The 21979-nt window shown below is 38.5% G+C and overlaps 1 protein-coding gene across 1 annotated transcript in view; it reads right to left on the bottom strand.

Moving 5' to 3' along the window:
• Positions 1-21979, bottom strand: part of LOC128690311 (death-associated protein kinase 1-like) — a 532947-nt gene that overhangs the window by 9847 nt on the left and 501121 nt on the right. Inside the window, 2 exon segments of the mRNA XM_070090725.1 lie at positions 12098-12307; positions 17145-17357. Coding sequence (XP_069946826.1) covers positions 12098-12307; positions 17145-17357 — 423 coding nt within the window.

Genomic DNA, 21979 nt, shown 5'->3' with positions numbered 1-21979 from the left:
GCCAGGGAAAGCCTGCATTGTTTTTTCTGAACCCATTTTAAAATCAGCATATTCTGAAATTCCAAATTATTAATTTTCTGATCCATTGGGTTTTAGATAGTAGGTTAGACAGAACTGCCCCCGGGGGGGATACCATCCTACCAAGGGGGTAAAATGGAAGCCTGTAATTGTTTTCAGATGGGAGGATTTTGGGTCTTTTTTTTTGTCTCTAAACATGCAAGAGTTCAGATTTTTCATTTTTCTTTACAGGGCACACTACACTTGCATGTACAAGCACAAAACAAAACCTGGGGGCTTATATTTTCTTACTAGTTTTTTTGTTCTTGTTATTTTTATCGGGATGGAAATGGGCAGAATTTTTCCTCCAAAGAAACATGTTGAAAGAGGTAATATTAGGTTTGGGGGCAAGGGGAGTAACCCCTTTCCGTATAATTACTAAAAAAAGACAAACTTTTTTTTTTTTTCTTTTTTGGGCCCCCCTTGCCTGGTGGATACAGCCAGTTTGTTGAAAGAAAGAAGACTCATATTTGACTTACAATATTTTCAATTATGATGGTTTGGGAACATAACCCTTACCTAGTTGAAGCACCCATTTTAGAGGGCATTAGGGGAACGCCTGGCATAATCCCGGGATAAAACTCAAAGGCCTACCATACAAGATGGTTTTTTCCCAGCATTATGCCAGGATGCCATTAGCAGACATCACGGCCGCCACCACACCCACAGTGATCCTCAGTGCTCTCACATGACCCCGGGGGTGAGAGAAAGTGTTGACTTTTTCCCCATCGCCCCCCTTTTTTCCAAGTTCCCTGGTTTTGGGGCTATACAGGTTTGATTATGGGTAAAAGGAAGTCTTTAACACCGAAACTATAGCTCAAATAAAGGGTTCACAAAGTTGGACAAGACAAAGATATAGTAGAGAATGTTGGGTGAGAAAAGGCTAAAGAGGAACTGGTGCGGGTTTTTCAAGGCTGGTGGCATGTTGAGCACCATCTGCCCCCTCGCCAGCCCTAAGAAGACATCTGTTCTATTTTTTAAAGAGCAGTTAGAGAGTACACCAAGATAATGCAGAGAATTGAAAGAAAAAAACCCCACATTTTCCCCAGGGTTTACAAGAACTGTTAAAAACGGTGTCAAAGGGGCTACAGTGTCCCACAGATTAAAAAACTGATCCTCTCCCCCAAGGGAAAAAAAGGGGCTGGATTATGCAAAGAAATATCTTCACGGGAATTTGACAGCAGTCTGAAGTCCTTGAGTGATGAAGCAACCTTCACTGTCCCTGTAACTGGGGGACATGTGATGGCCCAGTGGTAGGACCACAGACCCAGCTACACCGGGGGACCAAAACCCCCAATTGCTCATGGTTTGGGGCCAGTGCTCAGAGTGTTGTAAATTTCATCGGTTTCCCAAAAAAGCAGTATAATTACCTGGTTTTTGGGGGAAAATTTACCCAGGTGTTTGAGGCATGCGGGACGGTGCACCGATTCCAACACCAAATCTGTAGTGACTGTGAAGTGAGGTTTTTTTCAACTGGCCGGGAAATTCCCAGACCAAACCCTATTGAGAACCTCTGGTCAATAGTGAAACGTTTACTGGGGGATCATAAGAAAGAAGGAACACGCAGGGCCTACTGGCCCATGAAGCAGGCCATGTCAACCCCCAGCTTAGCCCAATGGCCCACCCAGTCACATCACCCCCACTTAAGGAAGGAGCACGGGTCCTGACCCAGCACCAGCTAGCAGGGCCAACTCACACCCACTGGGGTTTTCAACCTATTTTTTAAACCCACAAGTTTTGCTTCATGACGGTATTTGGGAGTTTATTCCACTATCCACAACTCTATTACCAAACCAGTGCTTTCCTATATCCTTCCTGAACGAATTTTTCCAGCTTAAAAACCCGTATAGTCCTGTCTAGGCTAGATATTTTTTGCATGCTATTTACATCCCCTTTATTCATTCCGTTTTCCATTTATACACCCCAATCATAACCCCTCCCAACTACCCTCTACAGAGTGCAGATTCAGGGGCCCAGCCTATCCTCTAGGAAATTTCGATACATGGATCAACTTTTTCATCCTCTGATGTTTTCCAGTGCATTTATATCCACTCTGAATATGGGTGACCAGAACTGTGCAGCATAATCTAAATGAGGCATAACAAAGGAAAAGAGAGTTAAGAACAACCAAAGGTTTTTATTTTTTTTGTTTTTGATATGAAGCCAAGGTTTCTGTTAGCTTTTTTTAACGTTTTATGCACTGTTGTTTTGGGTTTTCAGGTTCGCAACAACCCAACCCCTTTTCGAATCGAAAATTTTAAACCCCTTAAACGGCCCAAAACAGATCGACCCCAAAATTTTATCCCCAAAAAAGTAGATCCTTTTTTTACATATTTTCAAATATAAAAAAAAAAAAAATGTGATAAAAGTTTTTTTTAACATTTTCAAATGTAAAAAAAAAAGAAGATCTACATTTTTTTAATACTTTCAGATGTTAAAAAAACGAATAACGCTTGGACCTTTTAAAAGATCTACATTAATTTATATGTAGGTTATTACCCTTTTCCAACATTTAGAATTTTGATTTGTTATATTAAACTGCATCTCCCATTTTCCAAACCATTGCATTAGCCTTTTCAAATCATCCTGAGTGCTCTAATATCCTATTAAAATGAATTGACGGGCCTAGTTTGGTGTCATCAGCAAAATTTTTTATGTCCTTTTTTTCCCCCGCCTTTTTCATTTATGTAAACTGTGAAAAAAAGGGGGAACACGACCCCGTTTAACACTGTTTTGGGTTGGCCCCCCCCAAATACCTTTGTGAAAAAACTTAGTAAATTCGTAAGACGGGAAAACCCCCTTTGAAAAACCCGGGGTTGAGATTCATGAATAAATTTTATGCCTTTCAAGATGGTTACAATTGCCCCCGGAAAAATTTTGGGATTCCAAAAATTTTTTCCCACTATGGAGGTAAGGCTTATTGGTCATATTTCCCCAAAGGACCTGTCACCGCCTTGTAAACAGGTATTACATTTGCTATTTTCCACTTATCGGGCATTTTATGCCAGTTTGTGGGTGATTTTAAAAAGTTTTAGCCAAAGGTTTGCTAAGTTCCTTTTCTTTCCTTTAAAACTCTTGCAAAGAATTCATCAGGCCTGGGGGATCGTTAATTTTTAAATTCTAATTGTCTGGGGAAACCATGTCACTAGTTACTCTTTTTATTTCTCTCTTTAACTGAATAAAATTTGATTTTTAACTCTCATCCCCTTAAATTTTATATTTTTTTTGACCAATAAATGTTTTAATTTTGTTCATCCATTTGGGATCTTTTTTGTTACATCAATTTTTTCCCGAACAAAAGTTGTCGGGGGCAGTTAGAATTATGAAAAATGTCATATTGGCAAAACAACACCAACCAAACCCCAAAGTTGGGGTCACCCCAATTTAGCCCCACCCAGGAAATTTTCTCAGTCCCAAAGGAACCCCCCGGGAAGTCGGGGACAAAAACCCTTGATTGTAGTTATGGGGGGAAATTTCCATGATATATTGAAACTAAGTGATTTCCATTGTTTTTCCCAAGCTCATCTTTAAACCCTCAAGATTATTCCCCCAAACCCGTCCACACGAATATACCCAAAGGTGGCAGGCTCCGGAGATAGATCAACGCCTTTTTCATTCCTTAAAATTTTGGGAGCAGGCCTGAGTCGCCTAGACATGAAAGAATGGGCCGGGCACTCGTGTAGGGACTATAAAAAAATCGGGGAGCACCAGTTCAACTGAGCCCCCGGGAGCAAATATCATGGAAAACCCCAAGGATTACTGATGTCATGTCATATTAACATTCACATTTTAAGAGAAAGTAAAATAAGTTAGATAAATGCATGAGGGGTGGGTGGGTGGAGTTGGACCTGCCCAACCCTGGCACTGGGTAAAACCGTCAGGCCCCTTCTTTCAGTGGAGGGACCTAACTAGGTGGGTCTTTGGGTCTTTTATTTTTTCTATTCTCTGTTGTCTATATCCCCGTTATCTGTCTAAAACACCCCACTTTACCCTGTCTCTACATGTACTCATCAATAAGTTTTTATAATATAAAAATTACCTAGAAAACCCCAAAATTTACCCAAGCCTATACATTTTTTTGAATTGTGAATTTACTCACCCCTTTGTAACAACTTCAGAAGTATTACCAAGGTCTTCCCCCTCGGGAAAATTAGTGAATAAAAAAAAGAAAAATAATAAAAACATAAACATTTTATTATAAAAAATAAAAAAATTTAAATATGAAATTTTAAAACCTTACATTAAAGAAAATAAAAAATGAAAAATAAAATGATAACTGAATTCAACCAATATATAAAAGGGTGTCGGGTGTTGGGACACTGAGTGTTGTTGATATCGAAAAATTTGATGAGGGGGGGGCCGCAGGTGTTGGTTACAACCCACGGGTTCATTCCAAAAGGGCCTTTATTTTTCTACCCCAAATGACGGGAAAGCGGGTTTCCCTTCCCGCTGAATGATGAGGGGTTACGGCCCTGAAATTTCTACAGGTGCACAAAATTTAAACCAAAAAAATTTCCCGGGATGCTAGTCCATCTCCACTGCCCTGCTCGAATTGGCGGGTGACCCTTTTCATCCAAGCGGGAAAGATAGACAGGTTCCCCAAATTGCTTAAAAACCATCCCAGAAAAAGTACAATACCTAAAAGATGTGGTGATTATTACAACAGAAACCCCAGAGCAAAACTGAAAGGATTAGTTTTTTTTGGTAAAAAGGAAGTTTTCAACCAATAAATCCATTTAGAATACAAGGGCATGAAATTGGGTAGTGCTAGAGTTTGGAGATAGGGGATTACTTTTTGGGATCAGAGCCCCACACGCCCCCTTTTCAGGGGGGGAAAAGGGGGGGGGGAAGGGGATAGGGGACCCAGACTGACCCTCCCTTTTAACAAGAAAAGGGCAGTCAAACTATCACTGGGGGGGGAAAAAAAGGCAGAAAAGCGGAGCTTGCCCACCCTCCCTTAACAAGAAGCCGGAATAAAAACTATTGTTTTATAATTCTCTCCCCTTTATTATTGAATTTTTCCTCACACTCCCTTTACCAAGACTTATAGCGGAATAAGAAGAATAGGCGGGGAAAAAAGTTCTAAAATATGGAAGTCGAGTAAGGCATTAATCTTCTACGACGTCACGCAAAACCAGCCAGAAAATAATTGTTTAAACCCAAATTGAAAACACAAAGGGAATTTAAAAGCCTAAAAAGGCCCAAATTTCCCCCTCAAGAAAAACTGTTTTTCCTTAAAAGTTTCTGGGTATAAAGGTTTGTGGCCCTGTTTTCAAAAATGAATTTTTTTCCCCCAGCAAAAAAAATTTGCTTGGGGGATTCTCCAAAAGGGCCCAAAAATTTCCCTTTTCTATGGTGGAGATCTCGTTTATAGTTTTTCCAATTTAGGAAGCATAAGGGAAAGGGGAATACCATCATGGTTTTTTGTAGTAGAACCAAGACCTAAGCCTATTGAGGGTTCAGTTTTTAAAAAAAAATGTTTTATTAAATCGGGAATTTTAAGTATGGGGTCTTTCAAAAGATATTTTTAATCTCATTAGACTTTCCCAAAACCCACGCCCGGAAAAGTTAAAGGGTTCCTTCACAGATTTTTTAAGGAAGCCGGATAAGATGCCTGAAGATCAGTATTTTGGGGGGGAAAAAACCCTGCTTTAAATTTAAGAACCAAGAAAGCAAAGAGGGAGCTTTTTTGGTTTTGGGGAATTTAAATTTAATAAAGCTTTGATTTTAAATGGGAGAGGCTGCAGAGAGTTAATTGGGGAAAAGATCAGCCCGATATTTATTTAATCTTGTTATCCCCCAAGGAAGCTTTTCCCTTCTTTTGGGTGGGGGCCCAAGGAGCTAATTTTACAAAACTGTTTTAATTTTTGGGAATGTTCCCACGTGGATTTTTAAACAAAAAATGTTATCAAAAAAAAAATTTTAAAAATTTTTGGTATATTACCCAAGCCCTTTTCTCATCAGTCTCACGAGCTAGCACAGGTTTCCCAAACCCCCGGGCTAGTTCTATATTGCATCAGTCCTTGGTGTGTAGGAAAAGCTGTGTACTGTTTAGAAGAAGGATCTAAATTATTTGATGATAGGGCCTGTGCAATATCAACTTAAAAGGGGGAAAGGGCCCCATAAAATTTGTGTAGACCCAAAATTTTTAAAGGGAAATAGGCTCAAAACCCCAAATCAAAGGGTTATAGCTTTAAAGGGCCCCTTCTGGCCACAGCAAGTCATATGAATTATCCTCCTTCTTAACCTTTGACATTGGTGAACAAAGGAAGATACTGAAGGTTAAATTTTTATTTTTAATAATTTGTCTCCCTTTGGTCAAATCCCCCCCCTGAACGGGAACTGGGTATAATTTTTTCGATAGATTGTCCCAAAGTCAATCTTAGGGACTACCGGAGGTAACACCCGGGAATATCAGTAAAGACGCCTGAAAATTTAAATTCACACATTAAAGTATTTCATGTCTCTTATGGTCACCCAAAAGATTCTTTTATTAATTTTGGGTTTGGGCCCCGAGTGGTTAAAGGGTCACCAAGTCATGGTTCTTCATCATAGTCTAAGTTAGGGGGCCAAATGCACCCCTTTACATTCTTCAGTTTTATCAAGATTTTTGGGAAAACTAAGTAAAAGTTTTTAAAGGGAGAATAAATTTCTTGGGTAATATTTTTTAAAGGGATGTTGATATGAAAAAGTTTGGGTTTTCCCCCTTGACTTCTATGAGGAAAATAACTTTTCCCAAAAATTTTTTAATACTTTATATGGACCTTTCCATGCTACTAAGAATTTATTTGACTTGATGGGGCAAAAGTACAAGAGCTTAAACCCCTTTTTTAAAACTTCCTGATTTTTGGGAATCAAAATGGGTTTTGAAATTGGTCCTTTGGGAAAGTTTAGGTTTTTCAAAAACCATGTAAAAAGAGGGCCCCCCCAAGTTTGGATCTAAGGTAAAGGAAAAAACTGGTAAGAAGACTAAACCCTCAGCACTCACCTCTTTAAACCATAAAACCTGAAAGGGTGGACAATGGGCCCTGGCCTGTCTAAAATAGAGAACTTCAAAAAAGGGGGAAACCCCAAAGAGTCACTTTTGGGAATTTCCCCTCATGGCAAACAAACACAGGGTAGGAACGATGCCACCCCCTGGTTTAAGGGGGGAAAAATTTCTTTAAAAAAGGACTTGAGAATTAATGTTCGCCAATCCTCCCCTTTGGCTGATGATAGGGGTGGTGAAGAGAGGCTTCAAAGTTGTTATAGATGTTGCATTAAATCGATTGAATTGTGTCCCACGGCAAAAAATTTCTTGGGAGCCCACTTTGGGGAAGATGGAAAAAGGGGTTTTACCCCCCTCTGTAGTGGTTATTCTTTTTAAAGGGGTTTCAGGGAAATCAAGCATAATCAACTAATGTTAAATATATCTATGTCCCCCAGATGAAAGTGGAGATAAAACCAATAAAGTCAATAGCTACTTTTTCAAAAGGACTGTTAAGATTGGGATTTTGACCCTAGGTACCGCCCGGTTCCCCGGGAGGATGACAGTTGGGAAAAATTTAACATCTACAAAAAGGGGACATTTGAGGGCATTTTTGGCCAAAAAAAGGGTTTCCCCAAATTTTTTTTTAAGGTTTTAGAAGAAATTCCGCCACTGCAGGTTTATGAGCCATTTTAAGAACAGTCTTCTGCATTGATTGAAAAAATAAGATGGAAAAATTTTATCTGATCTAAAATTTTAAATTTTAAACTGACTTTAAAAAGATAATTTTTTTATATTCCCCGATTTATATGAAAAGTTTTTTTTTGGGAAAAAATTTATTTTTTGTTTAGCGGCATTATGGCAAAATTTTAAGAGAAGGGCAAACGGTAAATTGACAAAGGAGTCCCTTCATATATCTAAAGGCCAAAGTCAGGGAAAAACAAAGGATGGATAGTAGGGGGTTTTTTTTGGGCTGAGCCCTAGTCCCAAAACATTTATGGTATCGGAGGGATATCTTCACTTTATCTAACAAAATGGAAAAGGAAAACCAACCCCCCGCTTGAGAGTAATCATTTTTTTAATCCCAAATGGCTCACGAGACATTGTCTCATCTGAACCCCGAGGGCTTCTCTGCTCTACAGGAAGAGGATCTGGAAAATTATGTCCACCTTTGTGATGGGAAAAGGGCAACTCGAAGGGGAAAAATGGCACCTTTTCATTAATTTAGAAGGAAAAGAAGTGATGGGGTTAAATGTTCCCGACCAACCCCGGGAAACCCTTTTTGGGCCAATGAAAAACGGGTAGTAGGAAAAGGTCCCACCGCCCAAGTAGTCTGGGAAAAATACAGAGGAATGAGTCTCTTTTAAAGGGTTTGGGAAAAAGCTTATCAGAAATGAACTATACATGTGCATCCATGTCTGAAATGGTATACATTAAGTCCATTAACTGTTCCTGAAAGAAGGGGGGCTTTTGGGCATTACAGTCCTTTTAAAAAATCTTCCAAAATTTTTGGGCCCCTTTTTAGAAGGACAACCCGACGTTTTTGTCCCTTTTAAAACCAAAAAAAAAACAAACAGGAAAAAAAAGAATTTTTCTTTCCACTAGGGGGTTTTGATTTTTTAATTTTGATGAACCCTTTTTTCCCTTTGGGGTTTTAATTCCCCCTTTGGTCTTCTAAGGAATTGGGGACCCCAAACAACGGGGCAACAGCCCCAGCAACTTCCCCCAGCTTTAATCAGGTTAGTTTCTGATGAATGTTCAGATCTGATGGGGAAAAATGTCAGGAAAATGGTCAGCAACCCCTGAAGTTTTTAAGAGATTCAAAATGTGATCAACCCTGAACTTTTCATCCAAAAGTCGAACAAATGAAAAAGGGTTTCCCAATCAAGGGGAAACTCCAGGGTGTGGGGGATACCTGAAATCTTTCCTGTAAGAATTTTGGGTTTTTATATGCTTTGGGTTGCCTTCATCAGGGAGGTTTAAACATATATCCCAAGAAAAGTTGCATATATATTCCCAAGGTACCCAAAAATAACACTTTTAACCCGGAGCCCAGGTGTCAGGAAAGGCCCTCTACAGAGGTAGCAGTATTTTTAAAACCCGATAATGTATAAGGGTTTTGTCTTCCCCTCTGTGAAGGGGGGTAAAAAAAAGGGGGAATAGTGCACTGACGCAAATTTTTCCATTACCCTTCCTCTAATTGTTGTTTGGGAAAAGGAACTTTATTTTCTAATTACAAGAGATTTTCTTTTAGTTTTACATCTTTTTTCATTAACTTATGCTCAGCTTTTTTCCCCAACTTCATCCCTTTTCTTTCCCCCAAGTTCTCTTTTAAATTTTAAACCCGTTTTCACGATTTAGCTCTCTCCTCACGATCAAATCTATCAGCCCTTTTTTTCTCTTCAACTCTTTCTTTTGGGTTTTTCTCCTTTTTTCTCTTTCAATTCCCCCTCCTTTCCCCTTTTTCTCTTTCTATTCTCTCTCTCTCCTTTTTTTTCCTTTTTCCCCTTTTTTTCTTTTTTTCTCTCAATTTCTCTCTTTCAAGTCTTTCCTGGATCTTAGCACCCAATGAAAGATTTTAAATTTTTCCCGTTATTCCTAACTTTTCCCAGGAAAATTTATCCAAAACTGGGATTCATCTATACTTAAGAATAACTTTAAAATATCAGGGGGAAAAGAAATTTTTAAAAGAAAGAGGGCAATTCCCGCCCGGGAAACTGTAACAAACCAGAGGGTTTGGGGTCCCTACTTCCCCCAAAAAACAAATGTATTAATTTAAAAAGTATTCTATGCCCGCTCCGAGCAAACAGTAAGGGGGTGGGGTCACTTTACCATCCAATTTTCTCACCAACAAACAAGAGGCCCTATGACAGTTCCCTTTTTAAAAAAAAGAGCCCCAATTAAAAAAATTGTCACTGGGAAAAATTTGGGCCCAAAAGTCTAATTTAAAAATGGGTTTTAAATTCACCTTAAAAAAAGTTCAGAATTAACTAGATTCCTGCCTTGACTTTATTATAAAAAATTGAGACTAAACAATCACCAAATCTTTTTAAAAACCTGTACTGTAGTCCCAATAAGAATGAATTCCTGGCTGGGTAAACCCCGGGTCGGGCTTAAAATTTCCAAAAGGAGATTCGGGTTGGGGTTAACCCTTTATTTTAGGGTTTGACCCTTGGGTTTTCCACTTTAAGGCCCTTTCTCAGCCCCAAAACCCCTTTAGACAATTTCCAAATGGTCCCCCTCAGGAAAAAAATTTGTGAATAGAAAAAAAAATAAAAAGACAAAAATAAACACTTTTTTTTTAAAAAAATATAAATCACTTAAATATGAAAATTAAACCAATTAAAGAAAATGAAAAAAGAAAAATAAATGATAAAATGAATTCAAAGCTTTAAAATATATAAGGGGTCTGGGGCTTGGGAATGAGTGTTGTTGAAATCGTAATTTATGATGGGGTCGGATGGGTTTCAACCCAACCGGTTTTGCTTTTTCGAAGCCATTTTATATTCTATCCCATGACAGGGCAAGGCAGACAGATAGATGTACAGATAGACAGACAGATAGACAGACTGACAAACAGACATACAGAGACATATTTGTGTGCAAGAACAAAAACATATAAAGGCAAGGTTCCCCCTCCAGCAGTGCACATTCATCAAATGTCACTGTTATCTGATGCTGTCATAACACAATTATTCAAGGAGTTCATATTACACTCCAGCCACACACAGAAGACAGAAAGACAGATAAGCTGAACTGGACACACAGATGAGCAGAACTAGGTGGAGAGACAGATAGACAGACAGACAGATGTACAGATAGCCAGATGTACAAATAGACAGACAGGCAGACAGACAGACATACGAAGACATGTTTGTGTGCAAGAGTAAAAACATATAAAGGCTAGGTTATCCCCTCCAGCAGGGCACATTCTGACCTTTGTCAAAACACCATGCTTCAAGAAGGTTCATACTTCAGCATGTCTAAAACATTGCTGGGACCTATAAATACTAGTGTCAGAACAAAGATTGGCTATGAAATCACAAGAACTATTATAAATTGTAATTATCAGAACATAAAAATTATATAAATTAAAAAAAAAAAAAAGAAAAAAAGAAAAGGCAAATCGGCAACACTTCAGCAAGCTGCAGGACTGGATGTTGCCGTCAGGTGAGCATCCAGAGTCAACTTCATGGTCTTATATCTTGGTAAGTACTAGTCCTAAATTTTTTTTTTGGTCTTATACCACAGAGAAAATACCCATCTTTAATTTAAAAACAAAAAATGATTTTTTTATTTTTCAAAATATTCGGAGTGCCACGCAGGCGAACGTAGATCTACATTTGGACAGTTTAAGGGTTAATTAGTGATTCTTTGTTGGCAAGAATGAAGTCAAGCAGGTTGTTTCCTCTAGTTGGTTCTGTCACAAACTGTTTTAAAAAACAATCCTGAACCGTATCAAGAAAGTCACTAGACTCAAGATTTCCTGTCACACTGTTCCAATCAATTTGTCTAAAGTTAAACTCTCCCATTAACACAACATTTTTATATCTAGATGCCTTATGAATTTTGTCCCATAACAGCTTATTGCACTCTCTATCAAGGTTTGGGGGTCTGTCAATCACACCCAAAATTAACTTTTCATGACCTTTGAGAAACTGTAGCCAAACAGATTTTGTGTCCAATGTTTCCAATCTTACATCTTGTCTAACACAACAATTTAAATTATCTCTGACATACATCGCCACTCCACCACCTTTCCTATTGACCCTATCAGTATGGAATAGCTTATAACCCTGTATGTTGCATTCCATCCTGCAGCTGGAGGCTGCTCTACATGAGGCATGGAATAATATACCTCCCCAAACCCTCAAGAATTTGTGCGAGAGTCTTCCTAAATGGCTGAGGGATGTGATTAAGTGTATAGGACACAGCACCAAGTATTAAAACCTCAGCAAGTGTGCAAGTATATATATTATAATCTTTCATGGTATGTGTTTGTGTTTTGGTACATGTGTGGGGAGGGGCGACATAGTGCCGTGACTAGTATTGTATAAAAGCTAAAAAACTTACATCTTGGGATCCAAAGCAAACTAACTGAGTGAATGTCTCTTCTTTCTCAGTTATTGGATTGATAAGTGATGCACGAATACCACTGCCAAGTAATGCTGTGTAGATGTCTGCTGGTGGCCAAGCATACACAGTAGATGAGTGAGCTGCAAGTTGTTCAGCACTCAGAACGTGCTTTTCCAGTACAAGTCCTGGGCACATCTCGACAAGGACCTAGACCAAAGAAGACAAGTTAACACTATAAATCAACATAATGTAACAAAGTGAACTGTTTGATGAGGATGACAAAGCTTTACAGTCACACTAACATTTTCTTAATTTTCTTTAGGGTTGTTTGTTTATTAATTGCATAACTTTTTTTGTAAATGTTATTTCGGTGCATGTGTGATATGTTCATACTTATTGGTTATAAATCAATCATGAAATGACAATTTCCTTTTAGCTACACCAGCCTTCGTCGGGTGCCAACGTCTCTCTCTCGCCTGTGTATCAGTGACAAATTTCCACCGTTCTCTCTGGGACGCTTGCCCTCATCTATTTTGCCCGCCGGGCACTCTACAGGAGGGGGACCTGTTCATTGGCTTACTTTAGCCAGCTCCATTTTTTCCGTTCTGCGGAAAATTCTTTAACGGTCTTTGGTGGTAAACTGGTTACTGAACTCAGTTTGGGGTGTGAGTGTCCTGCTCTGCTGGGGCTTGGCAAGGGGGTCCACCGGATCTAATTGGAAACTTCGAGTTTTTATTTCTATTTACAAAGGAACTTTTGTTCCTTTTCTCTCATCGCCCAGCCTTGGGCAACAATTTTTCCTCGTACCATCGAGAAGTCGGGCTTGATACAGCTTATGCTGTCAGTGGCCCTCATAAACCTAACAAAGAAAGAAAAGAAAAAAAAGAATTTCCTTTTACAGTACCTTGTTTCTTTTGTTTTGTTTACCACCCCCTCCCTCAAGAGAAAATAAAAACTAGAATTTCACTGAATGCAGTTAGAACATGTAAAGAGATATGTCCAAAATGCTAACAAAAGGATTGTGAAAAACAAATTACTTATTGTATTTTGTAATGATTAGGATTAGTCTGAACAAAATGCCTAGGCATGCTAGTGGCTTTCTGTGTACTTTATATTTTGTGATATGTAAACCTCACATTGTAAACTTTACAAAAATAAAATTTATAAATTTTTGAATTATTTATTATTATTATCACACTGGCCGATTCCCACCTAGGCAGGGTGGCCCAAAAAAGAAAAACTTTCACCATCATTCACTCCATCACTGTCTTGCCAGAAGGGTGCTTTACACTACAGTTTTTAAACTGCAACATTAACACCCCTCCTTCAGAGTGTAGGCACTGTACTTCCCATCTCCAGGACTCAAGTCCGGCCTGCCAGTTTCCCTGAACCCCTTCATAAATGTTACTTTGCTCACACTCCAACAGCACGTCAAGTATTAAAAACCATTTGTCTCCATTCACTCCTATCAAACACGCTCACGCATGCCTGCTGGAAGTCCAAGCCCCTCGCACACAAAACCTCCTTTACCCCCTCCCTCCAACCTTTCCTAGGCCAACCCCTACCCCGCCTTCCTTCCACTACAGACTGATACACTCTTGAAGTCACTCTGTTTCGCTCCATTCTCTCTACATGTCCGAACCACCTCAACAACCCTTCCTCAGCCCTCTGGACAACAGTTTTGGTAATCCCGCACCTCCTCCTAACTTCCAAACTACGAATTCTCTGCATTATATTCACACCACACATTGCCCTCAGACATGACATCTCCACTGCCTCCAGCCTTCTCCTCGCTGCAACATTCATCACCCATGCTTCACACCCATATAAGAGCGTTGGTAAAACTATACTCTCATACATTCCCCTCTTTGCCTCCAAGGACAAGTTCTTTGTCTCCACAGACTCCTAAGTGCACCACTCACCCTTTTCCCCTCATCAATTCTATGATTCACTTCATCTTTCATAGACCCATCCGCTGACACGTCCACTCCCAAATATCTGAATACATTCACCTCCTCCATACTCTCTCCCTCCAATCTGATATCCAATCTTTCATCACCTAATCTTTTTGTTATCCTCATAACCTTACTCTTTCCTGTATTCACCTTTAATTTTCTTCTTTTGCACACCCTACCAAATTCATCCACCAATCTCTGCAACTTCTCTTCAGAATATCCCAAGAGCACAGTGTCATCAGCAAAGAGCAACTGTGACAACTCCCACTTTATGTGTGATTCTTTATCTTTTAACTCCACGCCTCTTGCCAAGACCCTCGCATTCACTTCTCTTACAACCCCATCTATAAATATATTAAACAACCACGGTGACATCACACATCCTTGTCTAAGGCCTACTTTTACTGGGAAATAATTTCCCTCTTTCCTACATACTCTAACTTGAGCCTCACTATCCTCGTAAAATCTCTTCACTGCTTTCAGTAACCTACCTCCTACACCATACACCTGCAACATCTGCCACATTGCCCCCCTATCCACCCTGTCATACGCCTTTTCCAAATCCATAAATGCCACAAAGACCTCTTTAGCCTTATCTAAATACTGTTCACTTATATGTTTCACTGTAAACGCCTGGTCCACACACCCCCTACCTTTCCTAAAGCCTCCTTGTTCATCTGCTATCCTATTCTCCGTCTTACTCTTAATTCTTTCAATAATAACTCTACCATACACTTTACCAGGTATACTCAACAGACTTATCCCCCTATAATTTTTGCACTCTCTTTTATCCCCTTTGCCTTTATACAAAGGAACTATGCATGCTCTCTGCCAATCCCTAGGTACCTTACCCTCTTCCATACATTTATTAAATAATTGCACCAACCACTCCAAAACTATATCCCCACCTGCTTTTAACATTTCTATCTTTATCCCATCAATCCCGGCTGCCTTACCCCCTTTCATTTTACCTACTGCCTCACGAACTTCCTCCACACTCACAACTGGCTCTTCCTCACTCCTGCAAGATGTTATTCCTCCTTGCCCTATACACGAAATCACAGCTTCCCTATCTTCATCAACATTTAACAATTCCTCAAAATATTCCCTCCATCTTCCCAATACCTCTAACTCTCCATTTAATAACTCTCCTCTCCTATTTTTAACTGACAAATCCATTTGTTCTCTAGGCTTCCTTAACTTGTTAATCTCACTCCAAAACTTTTTTTTATTTTCAACAAAATTTGTTGATAACATCTCACCCACTCTCTCATTTGCTCTCTTTTTACATTGCTTCACCACTCTCTTAACCTCTCTCTTTTTCTCCATATACTCTTCCCTCCTTGCATCACTTCTACTTTGTAAAAACTTCTCATATGCTAACTTTTTCTCCCTTACTACTCTCTTTACATCATCATTCCACCAATCGCTCCTCTTCCCTCCCGCACCCACTTTCCTGTAACCACAAACTTCTGCTGAACACTCTAACACTACATTTTTAAACCTACCCCATACCTCTTCGACCCCATTGCCTATGCTCTCATTTGCCCATCTATCCTCCAATAGCTGTTTATATCTTACCCTAACTGCCTCCTCTTTTTTGAATTATTGTTTAAAAAATGAGGGGAAAAAATGCTGACTACTTACAGAAAAAAATGGAAAATTCAAATGAATCAGAATATGCCCCTCAGAACCATTCTTGCTAAACTGAAGAACCTCAAGGATGCTCCTTTGAGGGGTGTGAAGTAAGGAACAGATGAGAAAAGCAGAGCTGTTTCACACCCAAATTTGCCAAACACTTTTTTCTTTTACTACTGTAGTAGTTAAAAATTACAGTATTATAACTTACTTTTTGATAGTGCATACTTGTTGAATATGAAGTGTGGAGAAGCTTGATGTGGACCTACCAGACTGAGGTTGATGACTGTGGATCTTGTGTTAATGTGGATGCAGAGTTATCAGTAGTTAAGGGGTGTATTATGAGTACTCATGTAGTTTGTAATGCATCTCTGGGCTATAATTGGTAGAGTTGATAAGTCATCATTGCTTGCTCCAGAATCTCCTTCACACTAGTGCTTTTTGCCTTGTAAAGATCCTTTACAGTGAAAAAATTGCAGCTTTAGCAATAACATGGAATTGCTCACCTAACTTCTTGCAGCATTTACTATTTATCTTTAAGTTCTTCCTCATCCTCTTCCGGTGTCTGCCTCTCTTCTAACTGGGAACTGAGCCCCTCCAGAAATTTTTCTGCCTTTGGCTCCTCATCATTTTCTTCTAACAGTTCATTTACAACTTCTATATGCATGTTTTAAAAGCCATCAGCTCTCAGTACTTGCTACAATTTCCTGAACTTACTTCTTACTGAGGGAAATCAGAAAAATTAAATCACCATTGGTGATGACCTATACTTGCACTTATAGCTGACCGAGGCACTTCATCCTATGACACCTTTGCATGATTCAGTTCATCTGCAATGTTTAATTTATACTAGCACTCTGGCATGCCAGTCTTAGAGCATTTGTCCATTACTTCAGTGTTATAGATTCATACTTATTCATTTTCTGGCCACCTCCAACAACTTGGGTGCCTTGATTAATATCCAAGATTGAAGACAGCAATAATGAAACACACTATAATCATCTGTTAAACACAAAGTGGACAAGGTAGGCAATGTTCCACAAAAGCAACTGTTAATGGAACTGGTGTCAGTGGGACAATTGGTAGAGCTGTGCTTCTGCAAACATTCGCCACCCTTAGGCCCAATTTGGGTTGGAATGGAAAAATATCACAGCTATTAGTACCCAGATTTTACATTTGATGCTATAGAAACCTAAAGCAGACAGTACAAAAATACTGTAGTGTATGTTATCCAATTCTTTCATCCCTGGTGGAATTTAATATGAAGATTTTTGTCTGCTAACAAAATTTTTGTTGCATTTTATAATTGTGCTGCAACAAAATTTTACAATGTGAAAATTTAAGAGGCTTACTGTATTATCATATAAGCTTTTCATAAGATTGCTTTGATTAAACGTAGTCTTGAGTGCTGAAAGAATGAAACAAGAATATATATTAATGTTATAGTTTACCTGATCAATCATGGCTAAAAGATCTTCCATGAAAAAGAAGGCTACAGGTCCCGACTCTGGTGGTCCCCGAACTTTCAATTCAATAGCTTCACCTCCCTCCTCTAGAGTAAGAAGAGCTTCCAAAGGGCCCGAGCAGAACTTGGAGCCACTACACCACTGGTATAAATCAGTATCCCTCTCAGGGTATTCTTGCCAAGATCTTCTAAGCTGAACCTTTAAATAAAAAAGTATATTAACCCTTTGAGTGACCATCACATAGAACTAAGTAAGTGGTGCCAGGGTCCCTCATGTAGATCTACATCATGAGCTCAGCTCACTCAAATAAACTGTGAGTAGTAAATTTTGGCCTAGATATGAGTGAATGAGTCTGTGTGGTGAGGGTGCATAGTATAAAAATAAATCCTGCTCCACATGAAGCACAATGGGAAAAGCAAAACTCCATCCTTGTGTTTGGTTTAAAACAGCAACTCTGAGGTGTTTTCTCATATGGTTTTATTGGCTGTCTCAGTATCAACTGATAGAATGGAAGTCATAATTGTTTCCCATTTCAGAATTTTTTTTTAAGGGAACAGAAAATTTTTTGGGGCTGGACGGGAAAATTAACATAACTGAGATAAAAAACTGTTTAAACATATTTTTAACCCTTTTAGGCCCAAAGGCCCCTCAGAACTTTTCCCGGGGCCCAAAAAAAAAAAAAAAATATTTTTTTTTAAATGAGAGAATTTTCCCATCAAAACCCCAAAAGTATGAAATTTAGGGAAAAATTTAAATTATGCTTTGTGAATTGGGTCTCATGATGCTCATGCACCCGGGATTTCCCACTTTCAATTTTGCTAATTAATGTACTATTTTAAAAATATAACTATTTTTTAGAACCCCATTTTTCACAATGAGACAAGAAAAATCTTTTACATTTAACATCCACACAGGGGAATTTTTGAAATTTTCCAATTTCACACAAATTTCAAAATATTAAAAGGGGCCCAAAAAAACAAGAAAAAATTCCCAAAAAAAAACATTTTTTATTACATTTAGGCCCCCTTTTATTTTTTTGGTTTACTTTTAATTTTTTTTTTCCAAAAATAAAAATTTATTTATTTGACTATGATTTTGAAAATTAAAAAACGGTTGAAAAAAATCAGATCACCAGTGAATGTATTGATGTTTAGATGATTTTTTTATTTTTAATTTTTAAAATTAAAATTTCTAATTGATCAAAAACACTTTTCATTGTAAAACCAAAAATATCTCAATTTCTAAATGTCTTCCATTCTAAAATGGGCCAGGAAAATAAATTTTTAAACAATAAAACATAGAAAATAATGAAAGCGTGTTTTTAACCAAAAACTAAAATTTTTTTTTCGAGGTTTCGGGTTTTTTTATACTGCACACTGATAATGAACCCTTTTTCAAGGCCACCGCTTTTCTCACCAGATTTTAAGGCGCTTAGAATTTTTGAGTATAGTACTATGGCCCCTGGTTGTGGATTAGTAGTCAAACCCTGAAAGGTTAAAAAATTTTTAGAATAAAAGTAATAAAAATTACGAGAAATAAAAAGCACCCAAAAACACTAGAACAAGAATAAAAATTTTTAACCTTTAAAATTTTTTTAAAAATTGCTTTTAAAACATGTTAAAATAGATAATTCATTAGAGAGATAATTTAAATATTTTTATATGAAAAACCCCAAGGGAATAAAAATTGGGGGGAAAATATATTTTTGGGTAGAGATGGGGAATTTAAAATATACACCATCTGTGTGGTGGATCAACTTTTCCCATGTCCTTTTAAGATTTTCCTTGAAAGAGGGGAATTTCAACTCAATTTCTCCATCATAATGGAAAGTTAAAAGAAAATGACAAATGAATTTTAAATTAACCCTTTTTTTCACACAGGTCCCCCTCAACATTCTTTTTCAACTTTCGGGCTTAAAATTCGCACCCCCCCAAAAATATTTTTAAAAGTTCCCCCCCGGTTTCCCCCCCCCCTCCCCCTAGGCAGCCAGCCCACCTATTCACTCAAGTCTTTCCCTCCAGAGTGAAGATTGAATCCAAATTTACTGCGCCTCAGTTACTCCAAAACAGTGGACCCCGTTAACATTTTAACGCAAGGGGGTCATCGTTAGGGAAAAATGAACAATTAATTTTCCAAGAAATAAGGGAAAAAAAATTAATCCGAAGATTTAAAAGTATGAAAATTTTTTTCCCCAAAGAATTTAATTTTAATAACACAACGGGGGAAAAGGGATGCCAAAAAATGACACTTACTTTTATTAAGACTGTGAATTAGTGGGAGGAGGGGGGGGAATTATTTTTATGTTTAGAAAGGGGAATCCCTTTCCCTTAGACTTGAGGAGCAAGTCCTTTCGGGATTTTTCTTCTTTAATGCCACTAGGGGCCAGTTTTAGAGTCGGGGCCTCTGTCGAAACAAACTGTCCATAAACCTGACCCCGCTTTTTCCCCAAAATTTCCCCAAAAAAGGGCCATAACATTGTATTTAAATAGTCAAACGGGGCCAAAAAGTTGCGGGGATTTTCATCTATAAAGGGTTTTCAGTTCAAACCACTTGCACACATTTCCCTTTAAACTTTTAAGTAGGCAAATGGGTTCCACAACTGGATAGGCTTTGGTTAGCCCAAAACCCTTCAAAAACTTTTTATTCCCCCAAAATTTTTCCCCCTTTTCACAGGGGACGAGTTTTTCCCCCTGGTCACTTTTTTTCCCGAACACCCCCAAAACACTGTAATAATACGAAATTCCGAGGAGCTGGTGACCGGAGGTGGAAACAATGGGGCGGGCCCCAATGGAGGGACATTGGGGCCTTGGCAAAAAACGGTTGGTTTTTAACGGGTATGCAAAAAATTTTAAAAACCAGGGGGAAAAACGCTATGCGATGCCATCATGGGGTCCACGATTTATGACTGCATAGGGAATGGCCATTCAGACAGGTATTGACAGTGGCATTATTTGTTTATTTGAACAGGGAAAAGATTGAAATTTCTCCCCCAAAAAAAAAATAAAATTTTTTTTAGGTAAAAAGGGAAAAAACGCCGGGAGGACCAGGGCCCTCCCCAGTAAACAAAAGCCTGTAATTTTTTTAAATGATGGTAGGATTGCTGGGGTCCTTTTTCTGTTCATAAAAAAAGCAAGATTTCAGGTAACCTTTCTTTTTTACACTTAGGGCACACTACATACATGTACAAGCAAAACATACCCCGGGTTTAAAGAACTTTTTTTTTCCAGTAGTATGCCCCGGGGCCAGTACTGACCAATTTTTTTTCCCCTAGGGGAAAATTGGGAAATAGATTGTCCATTTCAGACCCCAAACATAAACGCAAAACCATTTTTCATAAATACACTTTTCAAATTTGGGCGAGGGGGTGATCCAAGGGGGGCCACTGTATATACATACCCTGGGCTTTTTTTTTCTTTTTAGTTCTTTTCTTTCTTTTTCATTTCCATGGGGAAGGGGAAAAGCTCTTCCCCAAACAGGGGTGTCGGGAAAAGGGGATTTAAAATGCAAGGGGAGGGATAACCCCCTTCCCCTTTTTAAACCAAATTTAAAAGGAGAAACTTTAACCCTTAAACCCTCCCCAGTGGGATAGGTGGTGTTTAAAGAAGAAAAGAAACTTTTTTTTTTTGTTCCACATATCCCCCAATGCACCATTTTTCCTTTCATCAATTCAGATTAACTCATCCCATAAATCCATCCCACACATCAACTCCCAAATATCTAAAAACATCACTTCTTCCATACTCCCCTTCCAATTTATATCCATTTTTCCCTCATCTAAATCTTTTATCCCTTTACCCTTTTTCTATTTTCACTTTCAACTTCTACCTTACACACCCCCCAAATTGGCCCACTAATTTTGCAATTTTTCCAGAATCTCCCAAAAACAGAACAGCAAAAAGCAACTCCATTTAATTTGTATTTGATTCCCAAATTTTCCCCCCCCTCTCGGAACACCCTAGATTTATTTTTTTACAACCCATCTATAAATATATTAAACAACCAGGGTGACATTACACATCCCTGTCAAGACCCCTTTTTTCTGGGAAGTAGTCTCCTCTCTTCTACACACCCAACCTGAGCCTCACTATCCCCATAAAACTTTTACAGCATTTAGTAACTTACCCCCATTCCAAAAAGGGACCCACATTCGACATACTAACTGCCCCTGAGGTTTTTCAAATGAATTAATTTTCCCCCCAAGAAATAATGGAAATCAAATTTAAACCGAAGACACCCAAAAATATGAAAAAAAATTTTTTTACATGAAAAATTGTTTTAAAGCAAAGAATAATTAAAAAAAAAATAAAAAGATTAATAAAAATAGAATAATTGAAATTACCTTTTTAAAGAAGATCTGGGGAATTATTATGGAGGAGGGGAAAAGTGGATGATGTTAGGTTTTGAAGTGGAATCCTCCATTAGGACTTGAACCAGCCTCACCATGCCTTTCCACTTTTATGCCACTACAATCTTTCAAAAAACCTTTTTGGCCTTAACTTCACCAATCACCACTAGGAAGAAATTTCTTTACAAAACATTGCACCACACACGCCCCCATTTCCCACTTTGAAATCTCTTTTTTCATTTTAAAGTCATTAGATTTTTTTTTTCAAGGGTTTGGGACTAAAACTTTTTGCATGGGTTTCTTATTTTGCAGAAACAAGCACCAAAACAGTGACATATGGGAAAGACCTGTATCCCAGAGCGCCCCACACTGGGTGGGTTTTAAACACTGGCACATGGGCAGTTCCCACCGGACACGCCTCGATAATCGGACGAAGTTGGGGTTTTCCCCTGAATGTCAGGTAAATTTTTGATTA

This window comes from Cherax quadricarinatus, chromosome 32 (assembly GCF_038502225.1).
Source record: "Cherax quadricarinatus isolate ZL_2023a chromosome 32, ASM3850222v1, whole genome shotgun sequence".
Lineage (NCBI taxonomy): Eukaryota > Metazoa > Arthropoda > Malacostraca > Decapoda > Parastacidae > Cherax > Cherax quadricarinatus.
This window is presented reverse-complemented; position numbering and strand designations above follow the sequence as displayed.